Below are 26,262 nucleotides of genomic sequence, written 5' to 3' on the forward strand. Positions count from 1 at the left end.
GAAGAAAGTATAATAGTGTAGATTAATTGGGACTAAAATTTAGTTTAGTAAAATGATGTTGTTAAAAGATTGAATATCTAGTTACTATTAAAAATAAAAAATAATAAAATAGAATTAACACGTGTCATGTCTTAATTGGTTGTATTTGAGACTGTTTTGAAACTGTCTCAAATGAGACAATAGCCAAGAGGTCACCGTGTCGTGGAACTCTACACTCTGGGTGCTATCACTGCTTCAATTTTTTTTTTGAAATTTCTAAAATACAGGGGTGGTTTTTTTTTTTTTGGTCAAAAAATACAGGGGTGGTTAAGTGGGGACATGTCACCCATTTCCCTCCGCCATTGTTGTTGTTTGTCTAATTGTTGAACATGATTTGGGTTATAATTTGAGACTCTGTTATACCCTTATTTTAATAAGAGTGGAGCTTGATTAATTGGATTGTGTCCGTGGTTTTTTAACTTCTCAAAATAAGAAGGTTTTCCCACGCTAAAATCTTAGTGTTTTCATTTATGTGAAGTTTTATTTGTTGTGATTACTTGTCACATTTTTTTGCAAATTGGAAATATTATTATCCGTTACATATCTCCTGGAGTTATTTTTATTATTATGTTAAATTTTCTATCAAACCCTATATTTAGACATATAACCATTTAATTTAGTCAAAATCTTTGCAATCATCTTCAATTGGTATCGTCGCCGAAGGATAGCTCAAGTGGTAAGAGTTAGAAACATAAGGGTTGGGTGGGATGAAGGGTGAAAGATCCCGAGTTCGAACCCAGAGGAAGAATTACTTTACTAACATTTCTAACAATTAACATTCGCCTATAAAAAAATCTTCAATTGGTATCCTCACTACAAAACAAGATTTTGATAAAAAAGCACCAAATATGTTGGGTTTGCAAATAGGACACTACAAAATTAGAATGTAGCTAGCCATTTATGTATAGAGATTAGAGAACACTCATGGGAACACTAGTAAGAGAAACAAACTACGCGCTATAAATAACTATAACTAACATCCATAACCGGAAACAATAATTAATTTACGAAAATGCCACCGCTTTCTAAGTTCCCTCCTTCTTCAAAAACAGTTATAACTGCCACACCCTCTCTCCTTCTCTGATTTCAATCTTTTCTTCTTCCTCTCACAAAAAGCTTCCCATTTCACTCTCCAATGGCGCGAGTCGACTTGGACGGAAACCCGATCCCGCCGCTGTCAATATGCCTCATCGGCGGCGGAGGCTTCATCGGATCTCACCTCTGCGAGAAGCTCATGGCCGAAACCTCCCACAAGGCCGTCGTCATCGACGTCTCCTCCGAGAAAATCAATAACCTCCTCGACAAATCTCTCCCCTGGGCTGATCGCATCGAGTTCCATCACATGAACATCAAGAATGATTCTCGCCTCGAAACCCTCGTCAAAGCTTCTGATCTCGTACATCCATTAATCATTCTTCCATTTTCCCCTCAATTTCCTTCTTCTTCTTCAATTTTATTTAATCTTCCAATTTTTTGTTGCAGACGATTAATCTTGCGGCAATTTGTACGCCGGCGGATTACAACACTCGCCCGTTGGATACGATCTACAGCAATTTCATTGATGCGATTCCGGTGGTGGGTTTTCCAGGTTGAGCTGTTTTTTGAAATGTGTGTTTTTCAATTTTGGATTATTATTTTGTGTTTGTTTGTGTAATGCAGATTAAGTTTTGCACTGAGAACAATAAGCGTTTGATCCATTTTTCTACGTGCGAGGTCTTTGGGAAGACCATAGGCAGCTTTCTCCCTGAGGAATATCGGAAGGTACCGATTTTTGTTTCATGAGTTTTTAATTAAGTTATTTTTCGATGCTCGTTGATACTAGTGTAAACAAAGATTAGCACTCGCTCCGACTGAACTCTTCATATGAATTGAGATGAAAATCTGTTTGCATTGGTATCCAAACATACAATTAGAAGTTTATATTGTCACTTGATGAAAATGAACATTCTGTTTATGATAGATGCCTAGTCCTCAGCATTATATCATATGAAGTGTTAAATTAGGACATCATTGCATTATTAGTTTTCAAAGTTAATCAATTAGGTGTAATCAAAAAGTTAATCAATTAGGTGGAATTTGTTTTATTTTCAATTTTTCATGTTTAACTGATAGGATTTTATTGATAATTATAAGTATGTTGTGTTGTTTTGAATGAATCTGTTACTTTTAAGAATCTGAAAGAAATAATGAAATCAGTGCAATCATATATTTGATCATTTCCTTCACAATGTAATGGAAATTTGCCTGATATAGGACCCAAAATATTTCGTACTCAAAGAAGATGAAACTCCTTGTATTTTTGGTCCAATTGAGAAGCAGAGGTGGTCTTATGCTTGTGCAAAGCAAATGACTGACAGGCTAATATATGGTAAACAACAAGCTGTATTTTACTTTTGATTATGATTATTATGATTATACTTTCTTCTTTTTTAACTTAGTCTTGAGCACTGAATTGTAGCTGAGCATGCGGAGAATGGCCTCAAGTTCACCATTGTGAGACCTTATAACTGGATTGGCCCAAGAATGGACTTCATTCCTGGTGTAGATGGCCCAAGTGAGGGTGTCCCTAGAGTCTTAGCCTGCTTCAGTAATGTAATATCATCTAGCTGGTTCTGTTTCATGTCTTCATGATGTCAATACACTACTATTTTTCTCAAAGCTTCTTCTTGTTCCAGAATCTCCTTCGCGGCGAGCCGCTCAAACTTGTGGATGGTGGAAAATCCCAGAGAACCGTTCTCTATATCAAAGATGCAATTGAAGCTGTTATGTTAATGATTGTAAGTTCAAAAGTATGCTTGTGTTTCTGTGATGAGCATGGACTAATGTATATGGCTTCATGTCACAGGATAACCCTGAGAGAGCAAATGGACATATCTTTAATGTCGGAAACCCAGACAATGAAGCTTCTGTGAAGGAACTTGCTGAGCTTATGATACAGGTAGCTCTAGCTTCAACAGTTGTTCCATTTTTTTTTAGTGAATAGTCATTTTTACCCGAAAAATATAGGTCGGTCAACTTAGTAACTCAAAAATTGAAATAGGTAAAATAGTCCATAAAAGATTAAAAAAATTCAATTTATAGTGTTTGTTTAACCGTTGGTAAGCATCACAACGGAGAAACACAGTTTCCAATGTACATTTTTCCATAGTAACGAATTTGACAGATTAGATAAATAATTGTTTACCTTTTGGTGAATGGCAATAGAAACATTTAGTCCTTAAAAGATGAAAATCAAATCAATATAATCCTTGAAAGATGAAAAAATGACTATTTTGCTTATTTTGAGAGACTATTTTGCTTATTTAGTCGTTCCATTTTTTTTTTCTGAAATTCTTAATCTTATCGTTGAGAGACTATTTTGCTTATTTTCATAGTATGAGTATGAAAGTCGTTCACCCTATAGCTTTTAGGGACTAAAGTATTCACACTTTTTTCCTCTTTCTAAAACTAGTCTCTAAATAGGCTCTATGCTTTGTTTCAAAGAATAATTAACAACCTTGCCTTATTTTGTCTTTAAAATTAAGGTTTATGCAAATGTGTCTGGTGTGCCAGCCTCTAGTCTATCAACTCTGGATGTGAGTTCAGAGGATTTCTATGGTAAAGGCTATGATGACAGTGATAGGCGCATCCCTGATATGACACTTATCACCAAGCAGCTTGGTATTCATTGATTCTTTTAAATCTGTGGTATTGTTCTGCAGCATTCTTGTTAACATTCTTATAAATGTATATTTCTCTGGTGTTTAGGTTGGAAGCCAAAGACACCTCTTGATGAACTGTTGCAAGTTACCCTCAAATATCAACATGAGACATATTCTCATGCTATCAAGAAAGAACTCTCAAAACCATCAATTTGACTCCAAGTTCCTTTGGAGTTACATAGCATGTTAATATCGCTATGTTTTTTTGACACCTAAAAGCTACTCTGATAAATATATCCCCAGCATTGATTTTACTTTTAAAATCAATTGTAGAAGATTTTCCAAACATGCACTCGGTTTTGTTTTGTTTTGTTTTGTAAAGATGATACTGACTAATGTTGCACTGGTTGTGAGCTTCTAAATCACAAATCAAGTGTATATCTATAGTCATAGTTTTGTTAATTCTTCTTGTAACTTAGCTTTTTGAATACAAATTTTTGCCTTTTCTTAGGGGCTATGGCATTTGCCTCCTTTTTTTATTCAGGCATTTTCATTGGATTACATAGGACTCTGCATTATTCTACCTTCTGCATATGTACTACTAATACATGCTCAGTGTTTTCATATCAAACTTGAGATTAATGTAAAGTTTCTTTGTTAAGATTCAAAATCTCAAACTAAATTAAATTTGAAACTAGATAGTTAAAAAAAGAAAAAAACTCCTTGCAAGGAAACTGGTTACAAGTTATTCTTGTCTTCCATTATGACAAGATAATGCAACAGAAAGTCAGAAACTAAATTGAACTTTCTAAGATGAAGCTATGCAACACCAACTATGTAAGCGTTCCATGAATCCTGTTGCTGAAAACTTGTTGTCTCTTCATATTTAACATCTTTTCCCGTACCAAATCCCTCCGTTCTTGTAATTTCTGAAGTGTCTGGCATCTCTCGAATCCAAAAGTGAACAGACCGAAATCCTGCCTCTTCTAAGCAATCCCTGATCTCAGGCAATGTCCACCTGAGTCACACCCTTTATGATGTAAGAAACTACCAAAATACTATATCTAAACAAAGAATACAATTAAAGCTTGAGCTATTGACTATTGAGCACAATTTTCACCAAAAAATGGAAAATATCCTTTTTATGCATTGAAGGTCGGAAAAAAAAAAAACTTACAGTCGCCAGCTGTATGAAAATGCATGACGAATTTTTCTCTGCTCCTTTTTGAGATGAAAATGGAGACTAATCCTTGTTTTCCTTTGAATAATATCAAATTCAGCTTGCTCCCACACATACTGCAGATTTTGATAACAAATTTCACATTAAAAAACATTATCCATGACCAGGAGAATATTCAAATCCCCTACTGAATATTTGATACAAAGAAATATAGCAAGATTATACTCGTTTAAATGTACTAAATATATACGTGTCATTCTAATATAAAACATTATTCTTGTGCCACCGTTTGAAGCGTTGTATGCTCCTCAAATTTGGTATCATGTAATGTAATGCTATATGCCCAAAGAATCATAAGCACATACAAAAACACAGAAGTCAGGCAAACACTACAGACAATAGCATAAGAAGCTAAAAGAGAGCTGGAATTGGAAAGTTAGAAGTGAAACTGTGATATACCTGTAAAATTCAATAGGTCAATTAAGAAAAACTTATAATGAGTTTAAAAAATCAAGGAAAGCGTAGGATGCAGGATAGTTATGGATCATAGGGCAACAAAATTTAATGAGGATGAAAACATTTTAGTAAAGAATAGAGTGATTATACTGTATGGATCAACCATCTGTACTGTTTCCGTATTTCCCCATGTAAGTGTATTCATAATTTTTTTTCAAGTTCACCAAAGTGGAGTCACCCGCATTATCCCTGAAAGGAAATTCCAAATAGATGGCAACATCTTTTGGTTAGTCTAATGAATTGTTACATATTAATATCAAGAATATCATACCGTAAAATTAGGAAACCTTCTCTGAAGCCTTAACTTGTGTTCTGAAGATGAACCCCCATACAAATCCATCACAAAAATTCCACCTTTAGTTGACAAGGCATCACGGGCATGCTTGAAATACAAAATCAGATCTGCTCGTTTATGTAGACAGCAGCAGCTGTAGTTAAAAGCACACACAATATCTCTTCCAGGAAGTGGAAAGTTTCTCTTTGTTAACTCCACATCTTGAGCAACAGAGCTTGTTTGAGTGTCAGACTCCAGCACACCAGTCTCCAGAGTCTCACTATTCTGTGAGAGCGAAATGTTCCTCACCATCTCCTGGGGATCCGTTTTCACGAGTTTAGATTGAAGAGGTTGTAGGACATTCCCATGAAAGAGAGATATTCTAGAAAACCCATCAGCCCCAACTTTAGGTATGTTGTTTTCCATGCACCAATTAAGTGCCTCAAGATCCAAATCTAATCCTATTGCTGTCTTTCTTGGATCACTGCGCAGCCATTCCATACTGTCAAACAAAACCTTTGCCAATTAGGTAGACTGGGGTCGACATAAAATAACAAGACATATCAGGTAAGGATTAAGTAAATTAAAACCCCACCTTGAAATGGATCATACTAATCTGGCATTTTAAGCCTAAACGAAGCAGCAATTAGAAGTTTAGAACTGAAACATCCTAAGGAATAAGATGACATCCAGAATACAAACGTATGCACATAACTAGTGAAAGTGCATAATACACCTTTACTTAGTCATGGTAATAATACCTGTCAAGTGGTCATTACCCATTTAATTTACCCGTAATATTAGTGATCTTGAACCATGCCTTTCTTTAAGTGTGTTTGATTCTATGTTTTGGATCCTTTAAATCAATTCTGATTGACCACAATCACTTTTAGGTGATTGCATAGACGTTTGGAAATTCACATAGAGAATTGATTTTAGTCCCAAAACCAATTCTGGGAGAAAATAGAGAGTAGCTTCTACCGTGGACGTAATCAATTATGAGATTTCGTAACTAAGTTTCACAACATTACCCTTTATAAATCATTTTTCCCATAAATGTATCCAAACATAAATCACTTCACTTTCAACTCAATGTTAACTCAATCAATTTTATCAAAATCAATTTTCACAATGCTGATTCAAACATGCAGTAAACATGTTAATAAATGTTTAAAGGAAAACTTCAAGGCATCAATTCATCACAAGAGAAACCAATTTTAGCACGTCAAAAGCAAACTTGTAAATGGAATATTAACAAAATTGAATAGGCATGAATTAAAAAAAAAAACACAATTACAAATGGTACAATGTACCTAAGAAACGCAGTGCCACAGAAATCTTCTTGGAGATGGAGGGGCATCCTTCCACCGACGTACATGAGAAAGAACTTTTGCAAATAACTTATGTCTCCTTTGGGAGACTGCAATAACAAGAGACATTATGAACTTTTCTATCAGAGCAAAAACACACAACACCCCATCAATTTTTTAGCACAAACCTGCACAGATTGCTGATAAAGAAGGAACTTCGAAGGCAAATCATGTGATGGGTGTTGGTGATTTTTGGCTTCACCGTCTTCAGTTTCTTCTACCCCGCTGTTGTAAGCATCACCGTCGTGTTGTTTATCTTCATCATCACCGTCGTGTTGTTCATCTTGAAGGTAGTAGTCTCTACCTCGTTGACTTCTTCCATGCTTTTCCTTCACCTTCTGCTTCTCTCGTTTTCCCATTCCGCCGCAAAAAAAATAGACTCCAGTTCCCACTAGCTAGTGCTAAACCTTAAAATCCTCATTTCAGGCATATTTGTATGACTCATTATTTACTTTTTTATTTCTACACAAAATAAGAACTATACTTAATTTATCCAAGTGCTTTATGAATTTTTTTATGACTTCTAACATTATTATTTTAATTTACAGTGAATAGAATTTGATTGGTATGATCCGCACTTTATTCCCTTTGACAGCATCCATTAATTCGGAATTTTGGATAAATATGGATATGTTTTTCATATAAACATGTTACTTTAAGACCTAATGGGCTAGAAAAGAGTAGAAGCGTCGCCTTAGCCCGAGCAATCTCCTACCTGACCGAAGGATGGAGTGGAGGGTTTTCTTTCCCACGGAGGCTTCTTTACTTCTTCTACCCATTTCAATTGGGCTCTCTCCTTCCTTAATGAAGATGATAGGGTTTTTTATATCGTATTTTTTAATTATATATTTTATTTCTCACTCCTTTCTAAGACATCATATTTTACCTCTTATCCACCACCACATCCATTTTTTCGCCCTGAATTTTTTTTCTCCCTCTTTCGTCTTCCCCTCTTTTTCTCCCCTCTTATCCTTATACCTCTCTCTACTAGATTTCGATATCATGTTGCCTTTGTAAAGCTTAGATTTAACGTAGCTAAGCTACTTGGTATTTGATTGACCTCCATTGGAAGAGTATCGACAGAGCTAGTAGAAGTGGAGTGGCATGAAAATAGGAGCAAGAAAGCTATGTATTGATATAAGAAGATTAACTTGAGGTTTAATTTTGTTATAAATCTAATTGAGTATACCTTTTTAGTATTTGCTAGTATGTTTCTGTTTTTTCTTTTCTTTCTAGATGGTAACTTTTTGAGCAAGCATGTTATGTGTTGTTCTAGTGTGTATTCTTGAAGCATTGTAATATGCTTTTTTGTACTAGAGTTTGTCCATCATTTACATGATGTAAGTATCGTTTGAATTCCACTGTGACATTAATCTAATCATCATTGACAAAAAAAAAATACATGGTGGAGTGAGAGGTGTGATCCATGTCCATGCTTGATTCGTATATTTCATAAAAATAAGAGTTGTTTGGATTCTTAATGAATTTTGTCTATTATTCGCTTGTGTATTTGTAAATGAGCTATGCTTGTTGTCAAAAAAAAAGTTATGCTTTGTTATTCTTTGTGTACAAATGTTTTGTTTTGTTTGAAAAAAAGTGAGAAGAGAGAAGATGGTAGGAGAAATAGATGAGAAAAAAGAAGAATTTATAAGCTATTTAGTAAGATATAAATGTCGGAAAAAATAAGAGAAATAGTGAGGTTAGTCTTCTCTCATTTTATTCGGTAAATAGGTTTTAGCAAAACCCCATTTTGGAAAATTAGCCATACAAGTTATTATACTCTTCCAGATAATCCTTGTATATAACCTCATCCTATTTTACTATGGAATGAACCAGCTATTTTCTTCTCCAATTATTTGATTAGCCGGCTTTCATTTTTCAGGTAAAGGAAGGAATATTCACAAACTATGATGACATAAAGGGAACTCATGATCATCTGCAGGATAGTTCTAGACTTGTCCTACATCAACCATTAGATTTGGAGGGACATAATGTCTGACTTATCAGAAATTTAGTGCTGGAAAACTGTGTGAAATAAAAATTCAAATATATTGATTCACTACAGAAGTTGTTAGTTTCCAAATTTCATCAAAAAGATAAAGGGGTTACACTCTATGCTGTTCGTAATGTAAGAGCCAGAAACCAGTGGCACAAGCATGCATTAACTAGATCTTCTTGAAGTATATTAACTATTCTTCCACATGTAGCAAACAATCTCCTCAGTCATGGCAAAACGAAGAAACTCCATTCCATTTTTTTTCTTTCACGAACATGAGTATATCTAGAATAAGTAAGTTGACAGTGAACAAGTAGGTCAACAAAGTGAGTATCAAAAGATCAAATGAATGAACTGCTATAAACATAAATCCCCTCTAATGACTTCCAATACTTGACTTCATCAACATGATTCAGAGCGGGGCAACACAGCAATGCCCCCAGGCAAAGTCACTCCACGCACCATTCCCTAATCCCTGGTAGGAAATAAATGGGAAAAAGGTCAGAAACTGAAGGAAAAAAAAAAGGAAGACAAGGGAAGTTTTCCGCCACACAAGTTATACTTTCACAGAAGTCCGGAAACAATGAAAACATAAACGGGAAAAAAAACAATAGACCAATAAATGCAGATACTCCTAATCATTTCAACTTTCTTCCAGTTTCTTCACCAGAAGCAGAGGATGTTAAGTTTCACACCAACACCTTGCACAACTCTTAATTAATAATTAGTAGGAAATGTATAAGCTGTGAGATTATTCCATAGAATGAGACAGTCATGCATCAACATAAGATTATACAGCAACAAATGTATCATTATCAAGAAAGGAATGACATGGAGTATGAACACGAATGAATGGAATGATGTGAAATAAAAGTTCCATTCCTATTTCAGGATTTTTTTATGATGGGATAAAAAAAGCTTATTCTTCCCACACCCCTTAAATTGGAGGGAAAGAATAAGTATGGCATATCCATTCCATTATATTCCATTTCATTCCATCCTATTTCAAACAATGGAACCCAAGATCACTCATTGCATTTTGCATAGCATAGCTTTGCATTGCATTCCAATCAATTCCATTCTATCCTTTTCCATTAGCCAAAACATAGGGACAGTAGCTCTTCTGTGCATCAATTCACTCAAATAACACTTAATCACATGATATCTACTTTATGCTCAAAATCTTCAGCAATTGAAAACTCAACAGATGACAACAATTGGAAGATTATGTAATTGTGTCCACTATCTGTCCAACTAAATATTGCAAAACACTTAATATGATTTCATTACTTAAATAATAACTAATCCTTTGCTCAATAACATGGACAGAATACTGGAATTAGAGAGAGAAACATCAACTTTTTTTTTAATTAACAGATGTAAAAGAGCTTTGGGGACAAAACAGAGGATGCTTGGGAGAGTGTAACTGTTTTTGGTGAAAAAAGTACAGCAGTATTTCTTATCTTTTTCAAATTGAGGCATGCCCATGCAAAATCACTACAACAAAACTCATCCGAAAGTGAACAGAATAAAGAAAACAAATGCAAGACCAAACAATTATGTTTGCTAGTGGAAAATCGACATGCATCAACTTAGGCAACAAATCAAGGCAGACCCCTGATAGTGCTAGAACATAAATTCATTACATAAATTAACCCTTAAACGATAAAGTACAAACATATAAAACAATCAAAGTCTAGCACTCAAGCTGTTTGGGGCAGCAAAGAAAAATATTGACTTTCAATTATAAACTCTTTCTAGTTTCCACAGGAAAGCACTAACAAATTATAAATTTCAAATTCATAGGACATGATCACTGCCTGAAATGACTTAGTGATAATAAATCTTACGGGATCTCCGAGACTCATATAGATTACAATAACTACATCATATTGTTCTTGTTCAAGTTCAACAGTAAGGGACGGATCCAGAAATGCATTATTTTTGGCAGGGAAGGCAGATTTAAAGTTTTCATAAACGATTTATTTTATCACTGAGCATACAATTATAAACTTAACATTAAATTCTCTTTTAATGATTTGTTCTATTTTAAGAGAATAGTTTCATCTTAATCTATCATATTAGACCTAATCTCCACCACCTTCCATTCAACCACAAGACTAACCAGTATAACTACAACGATAAACTAAAACAGGAGGCATGGTCAAAGCAATAGATGCAGCAACTACATACCACTTAATAAGGGACCCAAAAAGGAAATGCTGCATGATGGGGACCTTCTCCAACACTTCAGCTCTGTACATCTTAAGCAAGCCACTGTTAACCTTGTTCCAATTAGGCACCCCACTGATATCATCCAACATGGGAGAGTGCTCAGCAAAGTGACCCTTCTTCACCTTCTTGATAAACGAAATGCAGCCAAGGTAAAGGTACTCATGGGAGAAATTATCCAAAATATCCTGGTTATGAATCGATTTCGGCTTCATATACTTATGATCAATCAACTGTGAAGACCCAAATATGAATGGCAGAAAATGATAATCATCAAGCCCCCAAACACCATGTGAGCCTGCAGGCTCCAAACAATACACCAACTGCAACTTCCTCATCAAGTCAAGGTACTTCACAAACACCCTGATCACCACAGCTTGGTAATCTTCTTCCTTGATCACCCCTAGCCTCGCCAAGCAGTACAGCCACGCCGCAAAATTGGTCTCGTGCCCGGTCCCGTAATCGATCCGGCTCGAGTTCCCAAAGCCGTCGGCGAAGTAAGGGACTAATTCAACAGTGGCAGCCCGGAGTTCCTCCGGGAGGATCCGGTGCATGAGAGATTCGCCGGAATTTTCCATTCTCTCGTGCCAGGTTCGGTAGGCGACGTTGCCGTATCGCGCGGCTTGCTGAACAGGAGGGATCTCGTCGACCCAGAGGGATAGAGTCTCGATGGCTTGAACGACGGCGTTGACGGGGTCGGAGAGGTGGCAGGGGTCGGAGATTTTGCGGCCGCGGACGGATTGGGAGAGGGCGGCGACGAAGCCGAGGAAGTTGTTACCGGAGTCGGAGTCGAGGAAGTGGCGGGTGTCGTCGGGGGTGGTGATGCGTTTGATGGGGGTTTGGAAGTGGAAGGGCGGTGAGGCGATGGTGACGTGCTGGGGTTGAGGGACAGGGGCGAGGATGATGGCGCGCTGGGAGTGGGGGTCGGGAGGGACGGCGGGGGCGCGGATGGGGCGGTAGGTTGGGGGAGGGGAGATTTCGGAGAAGGAAGGGGAGGGAGGAGGTGGGGCGAAGGTGGTGGGGCCGCCGCACTTGCAGCAGGTGCCGGTGGTGGGTGGTGAGGATGGGGAGTTGGGTGAGTGATGGTGGTGGTGGTGGTGGTGGTGAGATTCTTCTTCCATGGTTGCGGTGACGGTGATGGTGATGCAAGTAAAGTTGCAGTGAACAATGAGCGTGGAGAGGAAGAAGAAGAAGAAGAAGAAAAATGGAAAACGAGGTTCTTGTTCTCGGTCGTGTTTTTTTTTTGGTGGGCCCTGAACAGTTATTCATTTGTTGGGCTTGGTTTACGAAAGTTAGGTCCATATCATGGTGAAATATACACTTAAGCATCATTCATGAGAGAAGCATGAAGTAAAAATCTAAAAGGAAAAATGCTAACAACACTATCTTTTGAAGACTCTCTCAAATACTATTTCTATGATTGGTTAAAATTCATGTGATCCCACTAAACTATGGGTTCCATTTCCAAAGTGATGAGATCCACGTATATTTTAACCAATCGTAGAGAGTGTTTAAGAGAGTATCTAAAAGAGAGTGTTACTAGCATTTCTCATCCCAAAAGATCATACAAAATCTGCTAACAGTCCAAGTTAATAGAGTTTCAAATTGAATTTTGAGCAGAGAAATTTATCTTTCACATAGCAAAACTCATGCAACTCTGTTGGGATTGTAAATTGTGTGGTTGTCTAGGAAGTCCGCATTCTGGCTTTAGTGGCACCAACATGGATCAAACTAACTCTAAGAACATGGAGAGAAAAAAAAAGAAGCTTGTGAACATTCCAAACTTTGGGCATCACATGTGAGTATAAGGGGATGGTTGAGATTTGAGAAAGTTTGGAAAGGGTTTTGTTCAAGATTTATTAAGGTGAAGGAAGATTTATAGTTCATTCTAATAATCACACATTTGGTAACATATTCAAAAGGGAAAGGAGAATTGAGGGGATTGGATTGGAGCTGGATTGGATGTTTTCTTCTAGAAGCTGTTACAAGAAAAAAATGAGGTTTGGTGAACATAGTTCTAAATTCTTTCACACACAAACCATAATTAGAAGCAAGAAAGATAAAATCCAAAAATTAAAATTGAGTGATGGCACTCGGTTTATATTTATTGGAAAACAGAATTTTAATTTTGATTGAATATTTATTTTAAAAATCAATTAAATTAAATTTCCAAATCCCTTTATTTCCTAATTAAATCCTAAATAAAAATCCATTATCTCTCGAACAAGTTGAGAGCATTCAAAGTTTCAACTCTGTCTTGTTAGATTCCACACATTAACCTTCTCTGACTCCTTCCTTTACTTTTCCAATCAACAAACACCGATCACAATTAAATTTCCCCCAAAACGATGTCGTTGCAGCACCACCTCTAGGGTTTGCGATTCTCGATCATCATCATCATCATCATCATCTGCAGGTAGCAGAATCCGAATCCGAATTCAAAGAAGAAGACGATGTATAGCAATTTCAAGGAGCAAGCGATCGAGTACGTGAAGCAAGCGGTACACGAAGACAATGCTGGGAACTACGCAAAAGCCTTCCCTCTCTACATGAACGCCTTAGAGTACTTCAAAACGCATCTCAAATACGAGAAGAACCCTAAGATCAAAGAAGCCATCACGCAGCGTTTCACCGAGTATCTCCGCCGCGCCGAGGAGATCCGTGCTGTGCTTGATGATGGTGGCCCCGGCCCGGCTTCCAACGGGGACGCCGCTGTTGCTGCGCGGCCCAAGACGAAGCCTAAGGACGGCGGTGAAGGCGACGGCGGGGAGGATCCTGAGCAGGCTAAGCTTCGTGCTGGGCTGAATTCTGCTATCATCAGGGAGAAGCCGAATATCAAGTGGAATGATGTTGCGGGGTTGGAGAGCGCTAAACAGTCCTTGCAGGAGGCGGTTATCTTGCCTGTCAAGTTCCCTCAGTTCTTCACTGGTGGGTTTTCTTCTATGGTTGCAATGAAATGAAATGATGGTTTATAGTTAACAATAATCATGGTTAGATTTATTAAACCGCCACGGCGTTTGAGGGCAATTGGGCATTTATTACAGCTAATGAGTTGAACTAGTGATATTTGATTCTCGGCGTAGTTAGAATGTTAGATATTATCTGTGTTCATGATTTAGGGTGCTTTTGATTAAACAACTTAATTAAGCTTGTCATTAATCACTTAAGCTGTTATGCAAGTGTTTCGGTAAGTTGCTCATGAATAAGCGCCTATACGGCTATACCTATCTATAAGCTGTTTTAAGCTAATTTCAACAGACTTCTCAAATTAGCTTATGTGGTAAGCACTCAATTAAGTTGTTTACCCAAATGCAACTTTATTTCAAAAGGCCTTACTTACAAGCTTATTTAAGAAGCTAATTGAAATAATAAGAACTTATATGTTGGTATAAGTGTTGAGAACGTGAAGGTTATCGAGATAAGCTTAAGAGTTTACAGGTTGGTTATAAACTAATTTTCATAAGCTAAATCAAACACTTGCTTGACTGCTTATGCTATAAGATAAACTAAGATATCATATAGTTCATTAATGGAATGCTTGAAGAGAATAAAATGATGGGTTAAAATGAAACTTAATGTTCTAATCTCTAGTTCTTTTTTATCTACATTACACAGTTCTCTTAATTCAAAAATTAAAATTTATCTTTGCTTATCCCCTTTTCATCCAATACCTTCAAAGTTCAAACGTAGACTAATTGTTTAATATGGTTTGCCATTGTGTATTTCAGGTAAAAGACGACCTTGGAGAGCTTTTTTGTTGTACGGACCACCTGGAACAGGTAAATCATACTTGGCCAAGGCCGTTGCAACAGAAGCTGATTCTACATTTTTCAGGTATATTTGTTTTGATATGTATAGTGTGTGTACTGATGTTAAGTTCATATTTGACTTTTCCACTTCTAAAGCAGCATTCACTAATGTGTATAGACTTTCTGGCCCTTATTTATGTTGTGGTTTGAGTTGCAAGCAGAAAAATTAAGAGGCTGATGAAATAAAAGTGTCAAAATGACTCATTTGATAATGTTAGTATGTTCTGAAAAAACTGTGTTCCTTTTGCTTTCAGTATCTAGGCAAAGTCTTAGGTGCCCAAGTTTTAATTCGTTTTTTATTTTGTATGCATGATAGTAATTTACTTTCATGTACACGTGGGCATGCAATTTTATTGAGTTCTGCCTTGAAAATGATTTTATTGTGGAAAATGTCCTCTATATTTGACAATGATTTTGATGTGGGAAAGGTCTTCTATATTGTTATAATTATAATTAAGTCCATAGGTGAATATTTTCTTTGCAACATATGTTAACTTTTGAATTCTTCACCAGTGTTTCTTCATCAGACCTGGTTTCAAAGTGGATGGGTGAAAGTGAAAAGCTGGTTTCAAATCTTTTTCAAATGGCCCGCGAAAGTGCACCTTCTATCATATTTGTTGATGAAATTGATTCTCTCTGTGGTCAGCGTGGAGAGGGCAATGAGAGTGAAGCTTCAAGACGAATTAAAACTGAACTTCTAGTGCAGATGCAGGTACAATTTGTGGTCTCATGGCGGGGATATGTTCATAGAACAATAACTAGTTTTAGTTGATATTTGTATTGCATTATCCTGAGCAAGTCAAGAAGCCTGAGTCCCACTTTATGTAGCTGTAGTATATATGAATTATTCATGAAAATTTCTTTTGCCATAGTCAAATGTGATTAGTTTCATAAGTTCGTAGGTATTAACCATTTTGGCAACACTTAACTACTTTCATTTTCAAAAGTAGGTTTCTTGGCTGTGCCTTTACATTTGACAGAAATGTTTTTGAAGTTTGAAGGACCCAGAGGTATTGGGTACATATCAATTCACATTGCGTGTTCCAGTCTTTTGGATGAAAAAAGACAAGCCAAGCTTTCTGATATATACTCGTAGTTTGTTAGTTATGTTGACGTAGTTAGTTAGAGGGTTTGAGAGGGAATATTTTTAATAAGAGGCAGTTAGAGAGTATGGTAATCTTTTGGGGTGATTGTGGGAATTCTAGGGAGAGTGCTGGTTCTCTTGAACAACCAGTGACCATTGTAGTTCATTGCTATTCTTGAATAATAGTCGGTTCTTGTCCCTCATCTATCAATTGGTATCAGAGCACCATCCCAGGGTTGTTATTGCCCGGTCTTTTGATTGTTTAAGCATTTGCAATTATTACCTTTTCTTTTGGTGTCCATAATTATTACGTAGACTATTTTTTTATCATGTCAGATTTTTCAAAGTTAGTTGGTTGATGGTTTTTAGTCATCCAGAAAACTGCACACGCATTTTGATTAGTAATTCTCTATTCAATTTTGTTATTCTAGAAGCAACCTGTCTTAATTCTTTTTTTTCTTTCTGAAGCTGAAAACAGATAACTGGTATTCATATATTTTTAAATTCTGTCTGTCCTTTCCCTCACCCACACAATAAATTCATCCACTTAATGCATGTTAATGTTGAAACATGTCTGCCACATTTTTATTATTTTCTTCACGGTAATTTATTATTATGCTCCAGCATTTTCCTAATTCATAAAAGTCAAGGTTCCCAACAGCTTTGGTGTCAGTCCTCTTTGTGCTTTTTGTATTTATGTCCAAGTCCAATCATAATGTAGTTTATCCACTTCACATTGTAGGGTGTAGGAAACAATGATCAGAAAGTTCTTGTTCTTGCAGCAACAAATACACCTTATGCTCTCGATCAGGTAAGAAGAAAATAGTTCTGTTTGTTTGTTAATGTGTGATTCTGTTTTGATGAATGAACTTGTAATTGCAGGCAATAAGGCGGCGCTTTGATAAGCGTATATACATTCCACTGCCAGATGTGAAGGCTCGCCAACACATGTTCAAGGCAAGGTCACGAGTCGTGATTATGTGTATTGAAGGATAGCACGTATTGGGTTATAATCTAGCAAATGATCTTACCATGTTTTTCTTGTGGGCTTGCTAAATTGAACAGGTGCATTTAGGAGATACTCCCCATAACTTGGCTGAAAGTGATTTTGAACACTTGGCTCGCAAGACAGAGGGATTTTCTGGTTCAGATATATCTGTCTGTGTAAGTTTGACTTCTATATGAAATGCTTTATTGCAGTTCTCATGTTATATGGATGAGTTTGATGCTGAAGTTATTTGTACATCTTCTATAGGTGAAAGATGTTTTATTTGAACCTGTTCGCAAAACCCAAGATGCCATGTTTTTCTTTAAGAGTCCTGAGGGTATGTGGATTCCATGCGGACCAAAGCAACAGGGTGCAATACAAATAACAATGCAAGACCTTGCTACAAAAGGTCTTGCTTCTCAGGTATTTAAGATGCTGTAGATTTTCATTACAGTGGAAAGTAGGACTTCTCAAAATGATAACTGGTATCTGAGAGTTTATATGTTATTGTTTTCTATCCAGATCCTTCCGCCACCTATATCAAGAACCGATTTTGACAAAGTACTTGCCAGACAAAGGCCTACAGTAAGCAAGTCTGACCTTGAAGTCCACGAGAGATTCACAAAGGAGTTTGGAGAGGAAGGTTAATTGTGATGGGATTTGCATCGAAGATCCACTGTTTTAAACATAATGTTATGATCTGTAACTTACTGAGCTATTGGATCAAGTAAATGCACCTTTTTTATTTGTTATTAGGGATGTGAATTCCCCTCCTGTACGAAAGTGAATTTATAGAAGTGGATACACTTATTTGCTTCTCCTAAATTGTGTATAAAAAAATCTGAATTCATCAGAAAAATAAATTGTATGTGATACTGGTTTCTTATGTTCGCTCTGTATTTTGAACGCATGTTTCACAAATTTAAAGTATTGAGTGCTTTTCCAATTCCAAAATGGATGAGAATTTCAGCTGGTACACTTGACCAAGTTACTGCCGTACGAGAGTGTGTTTATGAATAATTCAAGTACGAATCCAATAGCCGTTTATAAGTCTTCCAAGTGCCACTAGTTCGTTGAACATGTACAAACATGTACTGCTCTTATTATATCCTCTTTTAAATTCGATTATACTTCTTAAAGAATCCCAATTGCACACTAAGTTATAAACAGAAAACATGTAAAGCCGGCATCTGAATTTTTATATGATGACATTTAAGTTTGTTTTGGCTATAAAATAAACGAGTCACCTACCATATAAGAGTCACCATTTCCACGTCTAGCTTTCTGTCCTCAACCCTTTTGCATATCATGGGGTCTGCCAAAATTTTAAGTTTCACCCTTCTCCTGTTTGTTGGATATACTTTGGTCCATGGATCCACCCCAAAGGTAAGGAGTATTTTGAATGTAGATATTGATCAAGTTACTAGACGTATTTGATCCATGCTGCCTACATAAGCTGCATGCATCTACAGCCTAAAAGCCATATAACATTTTATATTTCCATATATCAAGCTAGTGTTTTTGTGAGCTATAAAACAAGTACCATACTAACTATTTTGATAAAACAAAACTAACTTTAGGATTTTCCTTGACGCAGCATTATATAGTTTACATGGGAGATCGTTCACACCCCAATTCAGAATCTGTAGTCAGAGCAAACCATGAGATACTAGCTTCAGTCACTGGAAGGTATGACAGTCAATTTAAGACAATTTCTTGATCCATTTATAACTACTCATGATGATGTCTTTTAAGCTTAGTTTATGTGTGTGAACATTTCAAAAACAGAATAGCTTGATTTGTCAAAAATTCTTTTCATTTTTTAGTCTCAATGATGCAAAGGCAGCAGCAATCCACCATTACAGTAGAAGCTTTCAAGGCTTCTCTGCCATGATTACCCCAGAGCAAGCTAAAAAACTAGCAGGTATTGTAATCTAGTATTATTTCTCTCAAGTATAATTTCTATCTTTTTCCTTCCATTACAAGGAAGCGACGAAGACTAAATATTTTTTTGGTTTACCTAAATGGGGTCACCAATCAAAGCCATTTGATAACAAATTTTCAAATTTAAAAGGGGTGACTCCAATTAAAAGCTGTATATACCCAGCAACTGAGTGTAATCCATATTTAGGGCGTGTCTGGTAATCTGTTTGTATCAGTGCAAACGGATGTTTAGACGCACTTCAAGATAAAAAGTGAAAAAAATACTTTCTGGTTGAAATTCCGTTCACATTGCACTAAGACTGTATACACACAATTAATGATTTTCTTTGCTCTGATGATGTTTTGCACAATATTTCAGATCATAACTCAGTTGTGTCAGTTTTTGAGAGCAAAATGAATAAGCTCCACACAACACATTCTTGGGATTTTCTTGGATTAGACACTGTCTACAAGAACAACCCTTCAGCTCTGGACTCTGCATCCAATGTTATTGTTGGTGTAATTGACTCTGGTAATTACTTCCTTTCATAGTTTTACCTTTTCTTCTTTCATTTGGATTACAATGGCTTACTTAACTTTGGTTTTCAGGGGTGTGGCCAGAATCAGAAAGCTTCAATGATTATGGATTAGGTCCTGTGCCTGAGAAATTCAAAGGAGAATGTGTAACTGGTGATAATTTCACACTTGCCAATTGCAACAAGTAAGAACTAGGAGCAAATATTGGAATTAGAAATCCATCAGACATGGTTTTTAGGATTGACGAACAAAATTATTAGAATTCGAGTAAAGTCTAACCCTAGGCCAAAAGCCAGCTCAGAGGGGAAGATTGATACCCTTTATAATAATTTGTTTGACTATAACTCTAGTCAATGTGAGACCTCAACACCTCTCACGCCTAGATTTAAACATATGGAGTGTGAAATTTGCAGAACTATACATGTGTGGGCGATCCAATAAACAGATATGGGTCTAATATATCATATTAGAATTTGGAATGTGCTTAATTCTATCCCAAAATCTAGCTCATGGATGATGATTGCTCTACCATTTATAAGAATTTATTTGGTCATATCTCTAGTTAAAAGTGAGACCTCAACAAAAGTTTATATATTCAAGCAAATACATTATGAACTTGAAGCTTACTCATAGCAGTATGCTATAAAAATATACTGATTAAATGATTATGATTTGCCAACCATGTATTGAAATCTCACTCATCTGAAGTTTATATCTTTCAGGAAAATCATTGGTGCCCGGTTCTATTCAAAAGGGCTTGAAGCAGAAATTGGTCCTCTAGAAAACATTGTCGACAGCATTTTCTTCAGGTCGCCTCGAGATAGCGATGGACATGGAACACACACTGCTTCCACAATTGCAGGATCCATTGTTTCCAATGTCAGCTTATTTGGCATGGCCAAAGGAACTGCAAGAGGTGGTGCTCCAAGTGCAAGACTTTCCATCTACAAGGCCTGTTGGTTTGGATTTTGCAGTGACGCTGATGTTTTCGCTGCAATGGATGATGCCATTCATGATGGAGTTGACATACTATCTCTTTCCCTTGGCCCTGATCCTCCTCAGCCACTTTACTTCGAGAACGCGATCAGTGTTGGAGCATTCCATGCATTCCAAAAGGGAATTCTTGTTTCTGCTTCTGCTGGAAACTCGGTTTTCCCACGAACTGCGTGCAATGTTGCTCCTTGGATCTTCACTGTTGCTGCTAGCACAGTAGACAGGGAATTCAGATCAGATATCTACCTTGGAAATTCAAAAGTTTTGAAGGTGAAGTTGAAAACACAAACCATTTACAAAAATATTAATCTATAGTATCAGCATCAGTTAGTAAATTATGACTGCTTTATGTTCAGGGTCTTTCTCTGAATCCAATAAAAATGGAAGGTTCTTATGGTTTGATATATGGAAGTGCCGCTGCAGCCGCTGGAGATGCAGCACTAAATGCAAGGTATAGGCATTAGATGACAAAGCACACAATGACACAGACTTACTGCTGATAAGTGTTTCAAATTTTGTACAACTTACTGCTTCTTACATTCTTGGCGTCTAACTTCTGCTATTTGATCATTAAAACTTGGTAAAAATTTTGTGGATACTAGAACCACACATGTAGTTTGACTCCCAAAAGAAATGTCTAAAATCTCCATATTTCTCAGAATTTGTTTGTCGTTTCATACGCATATTGTATTGTAATTGTTCTGAGTTCCCATATTCTGCGTAAATGCATGGGAAGAGTTTTAAGGTGATGGCTAATGACTGAACCCAAGATTTTTTTTTCATCCAAATTCTTTGGTTTCTTTGTTACCAGCTTCTGCAAGGAACATACTCTAGATCCTACCTTAATCAAGGGTAAAATTGTGATCTGCACAGTTGAAAAATTCACTGATAACAGACGAGAGAAGGCCATAATAATAAAGCAAGGTGGGGGTGTTGGAATGATTCTTATTGATCACAATGCCAGAGATGTTGGTTTTCAATTTGTCATCCCAAGCACTATGATTGGTCAGGATGCTGTAGAAGAGCTTCAAGCATATATGAAGACTGAGAAGTGAGTTTCAAAAAATGTCCAATATCCAATTTAGTCACACTTTGTTGGCAAAAGATTGATCAATGAAATTTTCTTTTGCTAATGCTTTTATTGTGCCAGGAATCCCACTGCTACAATCTTCCCAACATTAACTCTTGTTGGTACCAAACCTGCACCAGAATCCGCAGCTTTCTCTTCCGTGGGACCAAATATAATTACACCGGATATTATTAAGGCAAGTTTACACAGTTGACTATGTTTAATCCTTCATGAATAGCAGATTCTTCCTAGCTAAACTCTCTATTGGCACAAATGGATAAAGAAGATACATTGTTAAAGGTTGATCTCATAATCCTTAAGCTTTTTCGGTAGAATTAGCCTCAGTCCAAGTTCTTTTGTGATATCAGTGTGAATCTTAGATACATTGTTAGACCAACTGTTGGAATTTGAAATTAAAGAATTGACTTGACTTCCCTATAGATAACCCATGATAGGGATAAAGGCTTTGACCTCAACCACCTGATAGATATTCCATGATAAGGATATGAACATTCAGATGAATATAAAGTTTGTGATCTCCATGCTCGAAATGTATAGTCCTAGGCGTGCTGGGAAGTGCTTAGTCTCACATTGTCTATAAATATGGTCAATGAAGTACTTATAAATGGGAAGACAACCTTCGCATCTAAGCTAGATTTCTAGGTATAGCTAGTTAGAATCAGCCCAAAATATAATATACTTATGAAGCGTTCTATCGTATGCAGCCTGATATCACAGGACCAGGAGTGAATATTTTGGCAGCATGGTCTCCAGTGGCAACTGAAGCCACAGTTGAACAAAAATCTGTCAACTATAACATCATTTCAGGAACATCAATGTCTTGCCCACATATATCTGCAATTTCAGCAATTATAAAATCTCACCACCCCTCCTGGAGTCCTGCAGCCATAATGTCTGCAATAATGACATCAGGTAAGTTGCTCATGCTATAAAAGTTCCAGGCGTAAAAATAAAAAACATGAGCATTGATGTTTTTGTAATGATCCTAAATAAAGAAGGATCTGAGAACAAGAGAAACTATATCTCTACTAAGATTAGGAAATATATCTGATATGTAGTTAGGATATTATACATCTCTGTAATTAGGATTATATTGTCAGTATATATAAGGACACATGGAAACTAATCTAAGTTACCCTATATTTCTTGATAATATAATCCTAATTACAGAGATATAGTACCCTAATTACATGTTAATATATTTCCAAATCTCAGAAGAGATATAATTTCTCTTACACCAGATTCTCCTATACTAAATCAATGCATTTACTTTTGGTGTTACAGCAACAGTTATGGATAACACACACAGCCTCATAGGAAGAGATCCAAATGGAACTCAAGCCACACCATTTGACTATGGATCTGGACATGTTAACCCAGTTGCATCGCTAAATCCTGGATTAGTATATGATTTTAGTTCCCAAGATGTTCTCAATTTTCTCTGCAGCAATGGGGCAAGCCCAGCACAACTTAAAAACCTCACAGGGGAACTCACTCAATGTCAGAAATCTCCTACAGCTTCCTACAACTTCAACTATCCTTCAATTGGTGTGTCCAACTTGAATGGAAGTTTATCTGTTTATCGCACAGTTACTTACTATGGTCAGGAACCAACAGAGTATTTTGCAAGTGTTGAAAGACCATCTGGTGTGATTGTTAGAGTTACACCAGCAAAACTGAAGTTCTGGAAAGCTGGAGAGAAGATAACTTTCAGGATTGATTTCACCCCTTTCAAGAATAGCAATGGAAACTTTGTGTTTGGTGCCTTGACTTGGAACAATGGTAAACAAAGGGTTAGAAGTCCTATTGGTCTCAATGTACTATCTACTTAAGAGTTACATTATTCCTGGTCTGAATTATTATATATCATGTTTACACGTTAAGAAGATGGATTTATATCACTTATTAATTAAAAAAAAAAGACGACATTAAGGATCACTCAAGGATACTGATGTGATACATCATCAGGACATTGGTTTGGGTATCACATATTTCAGTAAAGCTTTGGTAGCTAATAATGTATGCAAGTTGATATATGAAAAAGTTAAAGAAACCATGGCACTGGTGTTAGATGTACCTCATTCCTAAACCTTTTGAGGCCTTTGTTGATCATATGAGACTTGAAACATTTTCTCTGACTATGAATTGCCAGCACTGATCAACAATATTGTTTAGCTAATTAAATTTATGCGGCATCAATTGAAGTCATATATATATATACACACAATCAGGACCAGAAAATAAGGTTGTTGATGCCTTATCTCGAGTAATATTGGGTTGATCTGAGTAATATTAAGGACGAGTTTAAACTTGTCCTAAATCTCAGGTGTTCAAAGTTATCATGGTTGTAATCAACTGTATTTCAAAGTATGCCAATTTTGAACCTGTCAAATACCAACTTACATCAAAGAATGTTGCAAATATTTTCATCAAAGAGGTGGTTCAAGTTGGACCTCATTATACCAATTGATCATCATATGTTTCATGTCTCCCAACTCCAGAAGGATTTTGGGAATTATTCGTATGCAGTTTGATTTGCCTCATAGCCTGGAAGTATAGGATCATATTCCTGTTGTGGTAGAAATGATCTTAGCTACCCATAAAAACAAAAGTCAAGGCAGAACATTAACTAAATGGCTGATTTTATGGAAGCATATGCCTATTGAGGAATCTACTATATAGGGAGGTGGAAAGTAGGACTATTAAGGGTCAATTTGCTGTGTCTTTCCTTGAAGTAGGTTGTTATTCAGAAGAAGAGGGAAAATTTTGTCTATGAAACCTTATAGTTTATACATATGTAGATTATGTAGGGTCAATCATTAGACGGTTCACTATAAGATATTGCATGTTTCTTGGTGCAAATTTAGTAACATGGAGCCGGAACTCACGGAAGCAATATGTCATTTGAAGGTCAAGTGCATAAGCTATGGCTAGTATATATGTGAATTATTGCAGATGAAAATTATTTTAGATAATCACAAAATAAAACATTAGGCACATATGAAACTATATTGAGATAACGAATATGTAATTAGGATTGTTCAAAATCCGGTCTAACATGATATAACAGAGCACATAGATAGACCTTACTTTTTACATCTAATCTAATCTATTTAATAAAAATACTTAATTGTTATATTTATTAAATTCTTGTTTTATAAAAAAAATTAAGTGAAGTGTATATTATAAAATTTATTCCTGAAGTAAGTAAATTTTCACTTATATATTGTTTGTTATCGAACCTAGATATATATTGTTTACGTTATCTTGAAACGAGTTCAGTAAGATAGTCTCTTCGACCCATTAAAATTTGTTAATATTTTATGTTGTGTCAAAAAAGTGGGTAAAATGGAACAAAAATAAAGACATGATTTTGGTGTAAATGGTTTATAGTTGAGATGCGACTCCCTAAATTGAGTGTTATCAAATCAATTGATTGAGTTAATTATTGACATTTTAAATATGTAATCACTAGTAATTAATAGTTAATAGTTGTTTTTTTTATAAGCTGGATAAAATATATTGAATGAAGTATAAGGGGTACTTCAACCCAATACAAGTAGGAACAAGAAAAAGAAAAAATAAATGTATCAACTTTACAGTAACTAGATCAAAAACCACCAACTAAGCTCATAGACCCACCACCCACCACCTCCTTAGAGAAAAATTATAAGAAAAGTGTCTCATTAATAGTTAATAGTTGTGATAAGTTATTTTACGATTTAAAGTGGTTCTAAGACTCAAATCCTTAGTTGACTTGACGTACTTGACCATATCCATAGAAATTGGTGCAATTAGTCAAACACAAAAACTTGTGGGAAAACAACAAAAAGGTCAACAAAAATCTGGTTGTTTCTGGAAAATTGTTTAACATAGTTTAATGGAACTATCAATTGTGTGACCCAATTTATGTCCCGAATGCTGGTATCTTGGAGAAATTAAGAAAAAGACAGCTTTCCAATTTTTTTTCTTTGACTAATATGTTAGATAATTAGATTGCTTATAAAAAAAAATAATTAGATTAGATTTTTTTACCCGGTGTTACCCAGATATTCTCATCGTTAATAGCCGTAAAACTATTCTCAAACCAATTGTCAGCGTATTAGATAGTAGGAGTTAGATAGTAGGAGGTTGACCTATGAATTTTTTTCACACACATAATGTAGATATGCATTTAATATATATTTAAATACTCTGGAGGTTCCTGAAATTGTCCCCGTACGAAAATAAGTTCCTGAATTTTTTTTTTCTGATTTCGAATCCTTGTAATTTTTTTTAATCAGAATATATCCCTACAGGTGTTTCCAGCTTATGTGGCTTAATTTTTGCTGAGTCAAATATTCCACGTGACTTTTATATTTTTTTAAATACACATGGATTAAAAAAATAAAATTAAACATTTAAAAATAAAAATTTAATATTTAAATGTTTAATTTTATATTTAAATGTTTAAATGTTTAAATGTTTATATTTAATATTTAAATGTTTAATTTTATATTTAATATTTCAATGTTTAATTTTAGATTTAAATGTTTATTTTTATTTTTTTAATCCATGTGTATTTAAAAAAAATATAAAAGTCACGTGGAA

General features: G+C 35.8%; 5 protein-coding genes across 5 annotated transcripts; 3 read left to right on the forward strand and 2 right to left on the reverse strand.

Annotated features, from left to right (window-relative positions):
* The first annotated feature begins 1,106 nt into the window (after nucleotides 1-1,106).
* On the forward strand, nucleotides 1,107-4,235 carry LOC130747160 (UDP-D-apiose/UDP-D-xylose synthase 2-like). The gene is made up of 9 exons (XM_057600014.1): nucleotides 1,107-1,435; nucleotides 1,522-1,614; nucleotides 1,699-1,800; nucleotides 2,293-2,407; nucleotides 2,498-2,631; nucleotides 2,715-2,816; nucleotides 2,885-2,977; nucleotides 3,564-3,699; nucleotides 3,787-4,235. The coding sequence occupies exons 1-9, from the start codon at nucleotides 1,175-1,177 to the stop codon at nucleotides 3,894-3,896; spliced, it is 1,146 nt and encodes a 381-aa protein (XP_057455997.1). The 5' UTR covers nucleotides 1,107-1,174; the 3' UTR covers nucleotides 3,897-4,235.
* Nucleotides 4,236-4,298: 63 nt separating this feature from the next.
* Nucleotides 4,299-7,432, reverse strand: LOC130747159 (uncharacterized). The gene is made up of 5 exons (XM_057600013.1): nucleotides 7,149-7,432; nucleotides 6,964-7,070; nucleotides 5,648-6,152; nucleotides 4,858-4,976; nucleotides 4,299-4,698 (listed from the first exon to the last, which is right to left on the reverse strand). The coding sequence occupies exons 1-5, from the start codon at nucleotides 7,377-7,379 to the stop codon at nucleotides 4,500-4,502; spliced, it is 1,161 nt and encodes a 386-aa protein (XP_057455996.1). The 5' UTR covers nucleotides 7,380-7,432; the 3' UTR covers nucleotides 4,299-4,499.
* Nucleotides 7,433-9,050: 1,618 nt separating this feature from the next.
* Nucleotides 9,051-12,550, reverse strand: LOC130747162 (uncharacterized). The gene is made up of 2 exons (XM_057600016.1): nucleotides 11,210-12,550; nucleotides 9,051-9,491 (listed from the first exon to the last, which is right to left on the reverse strand). The coding sequence occupies exons 1-2, from the start codon at nucleotides 12,367-12,369 to the stop codon at nucleotides 9,485-9,487; spliced, it is 1,167 nt and encodes a 388-aa protein (XP_057455999.1). The 5' UTR covers nucleotides 12,370-12,550; the 3' UTR covers nucleotides 9,051-9,484.
* A 926-nt stretch (nucleotides 12,551-13,476) lies between these two features.
* Nucleotides 13,477-18,015, forward strand: LOC130747161 (protein SUPPRESSOR OF K(+) TRANSPORT GROWTH DEFECT 1-like). Its single transcript, XM_057600015.1, has 8 exons — nucleotides 13,477-14,176; nucleotides 14,977-15,082; nucleotides 15,571-15,769; nucleotides 16,884-16,952; nucleotides 17,024-17,098; nucleotides 17,207-17,305; nucleotides 17,397-17,552; nucleotides 17,652-18,015. The coding sequence occupies exons 1-8, from the start codon at nucleotides 13,702-13,704 to the stop codon at nucleotides 17,775-17,777; spliced, it is 1,305 nt and encodes a 434-aa protein (XP_057455998.1). The 5' UTR covers nucleotides 13,477-13,701; the 3' UTR covers nucleotides 17,778-18,015.
* Nucleotides 18,016-18,375: 360 nt separating this feature from the next.
* On the forward strand, nucleotides 18,376-23,504 carry LOC130744981 (subtilisin-like serine-protease S). Its single transcript, XM_057597136.1, has 11 exons — nucleotides 18,376-18,515; nucleotides 18,727-18,818; nucleotides 18,956-19,053; nucleotides 19,432-19,584; nucleotides 19,662-19,773; nucleotides 20,312-20,852; nucleotides 20,939-21,033; nucleotides 21,394-21,633; nucleotides 21,733-21,847; nucleotides 22,377-22,584; nucleotides 22,957-23,504. Exons 1-11 carry the CDS (start codon nucleotides 18,438-18,440, stop codon nucleotides 23,502-23,504), a joined length of 2,280 nt encoding a protein of 759 aa, XP_057453119.1. The 5' UTR covers nucleotides 18,376-18,437.
* The last annotated feature ends 2,758 nt before the right edge of the window (nucleotides 23,505-26,262 follow it).

This window comes from Lotus japonicus, chromosome 3 (assembly GCF_012489685.1).
Source record: "Lotus japonicus ecotype B-129 chromosome 3, LjGifu_v1.2".
Classification (NCBI taxonomy): Eukaryota; Viridiplantae; Streptophyta; class Magnoliopsida; order Fabales; family Fabaceae; genus Lotus; species Lotus japonicus.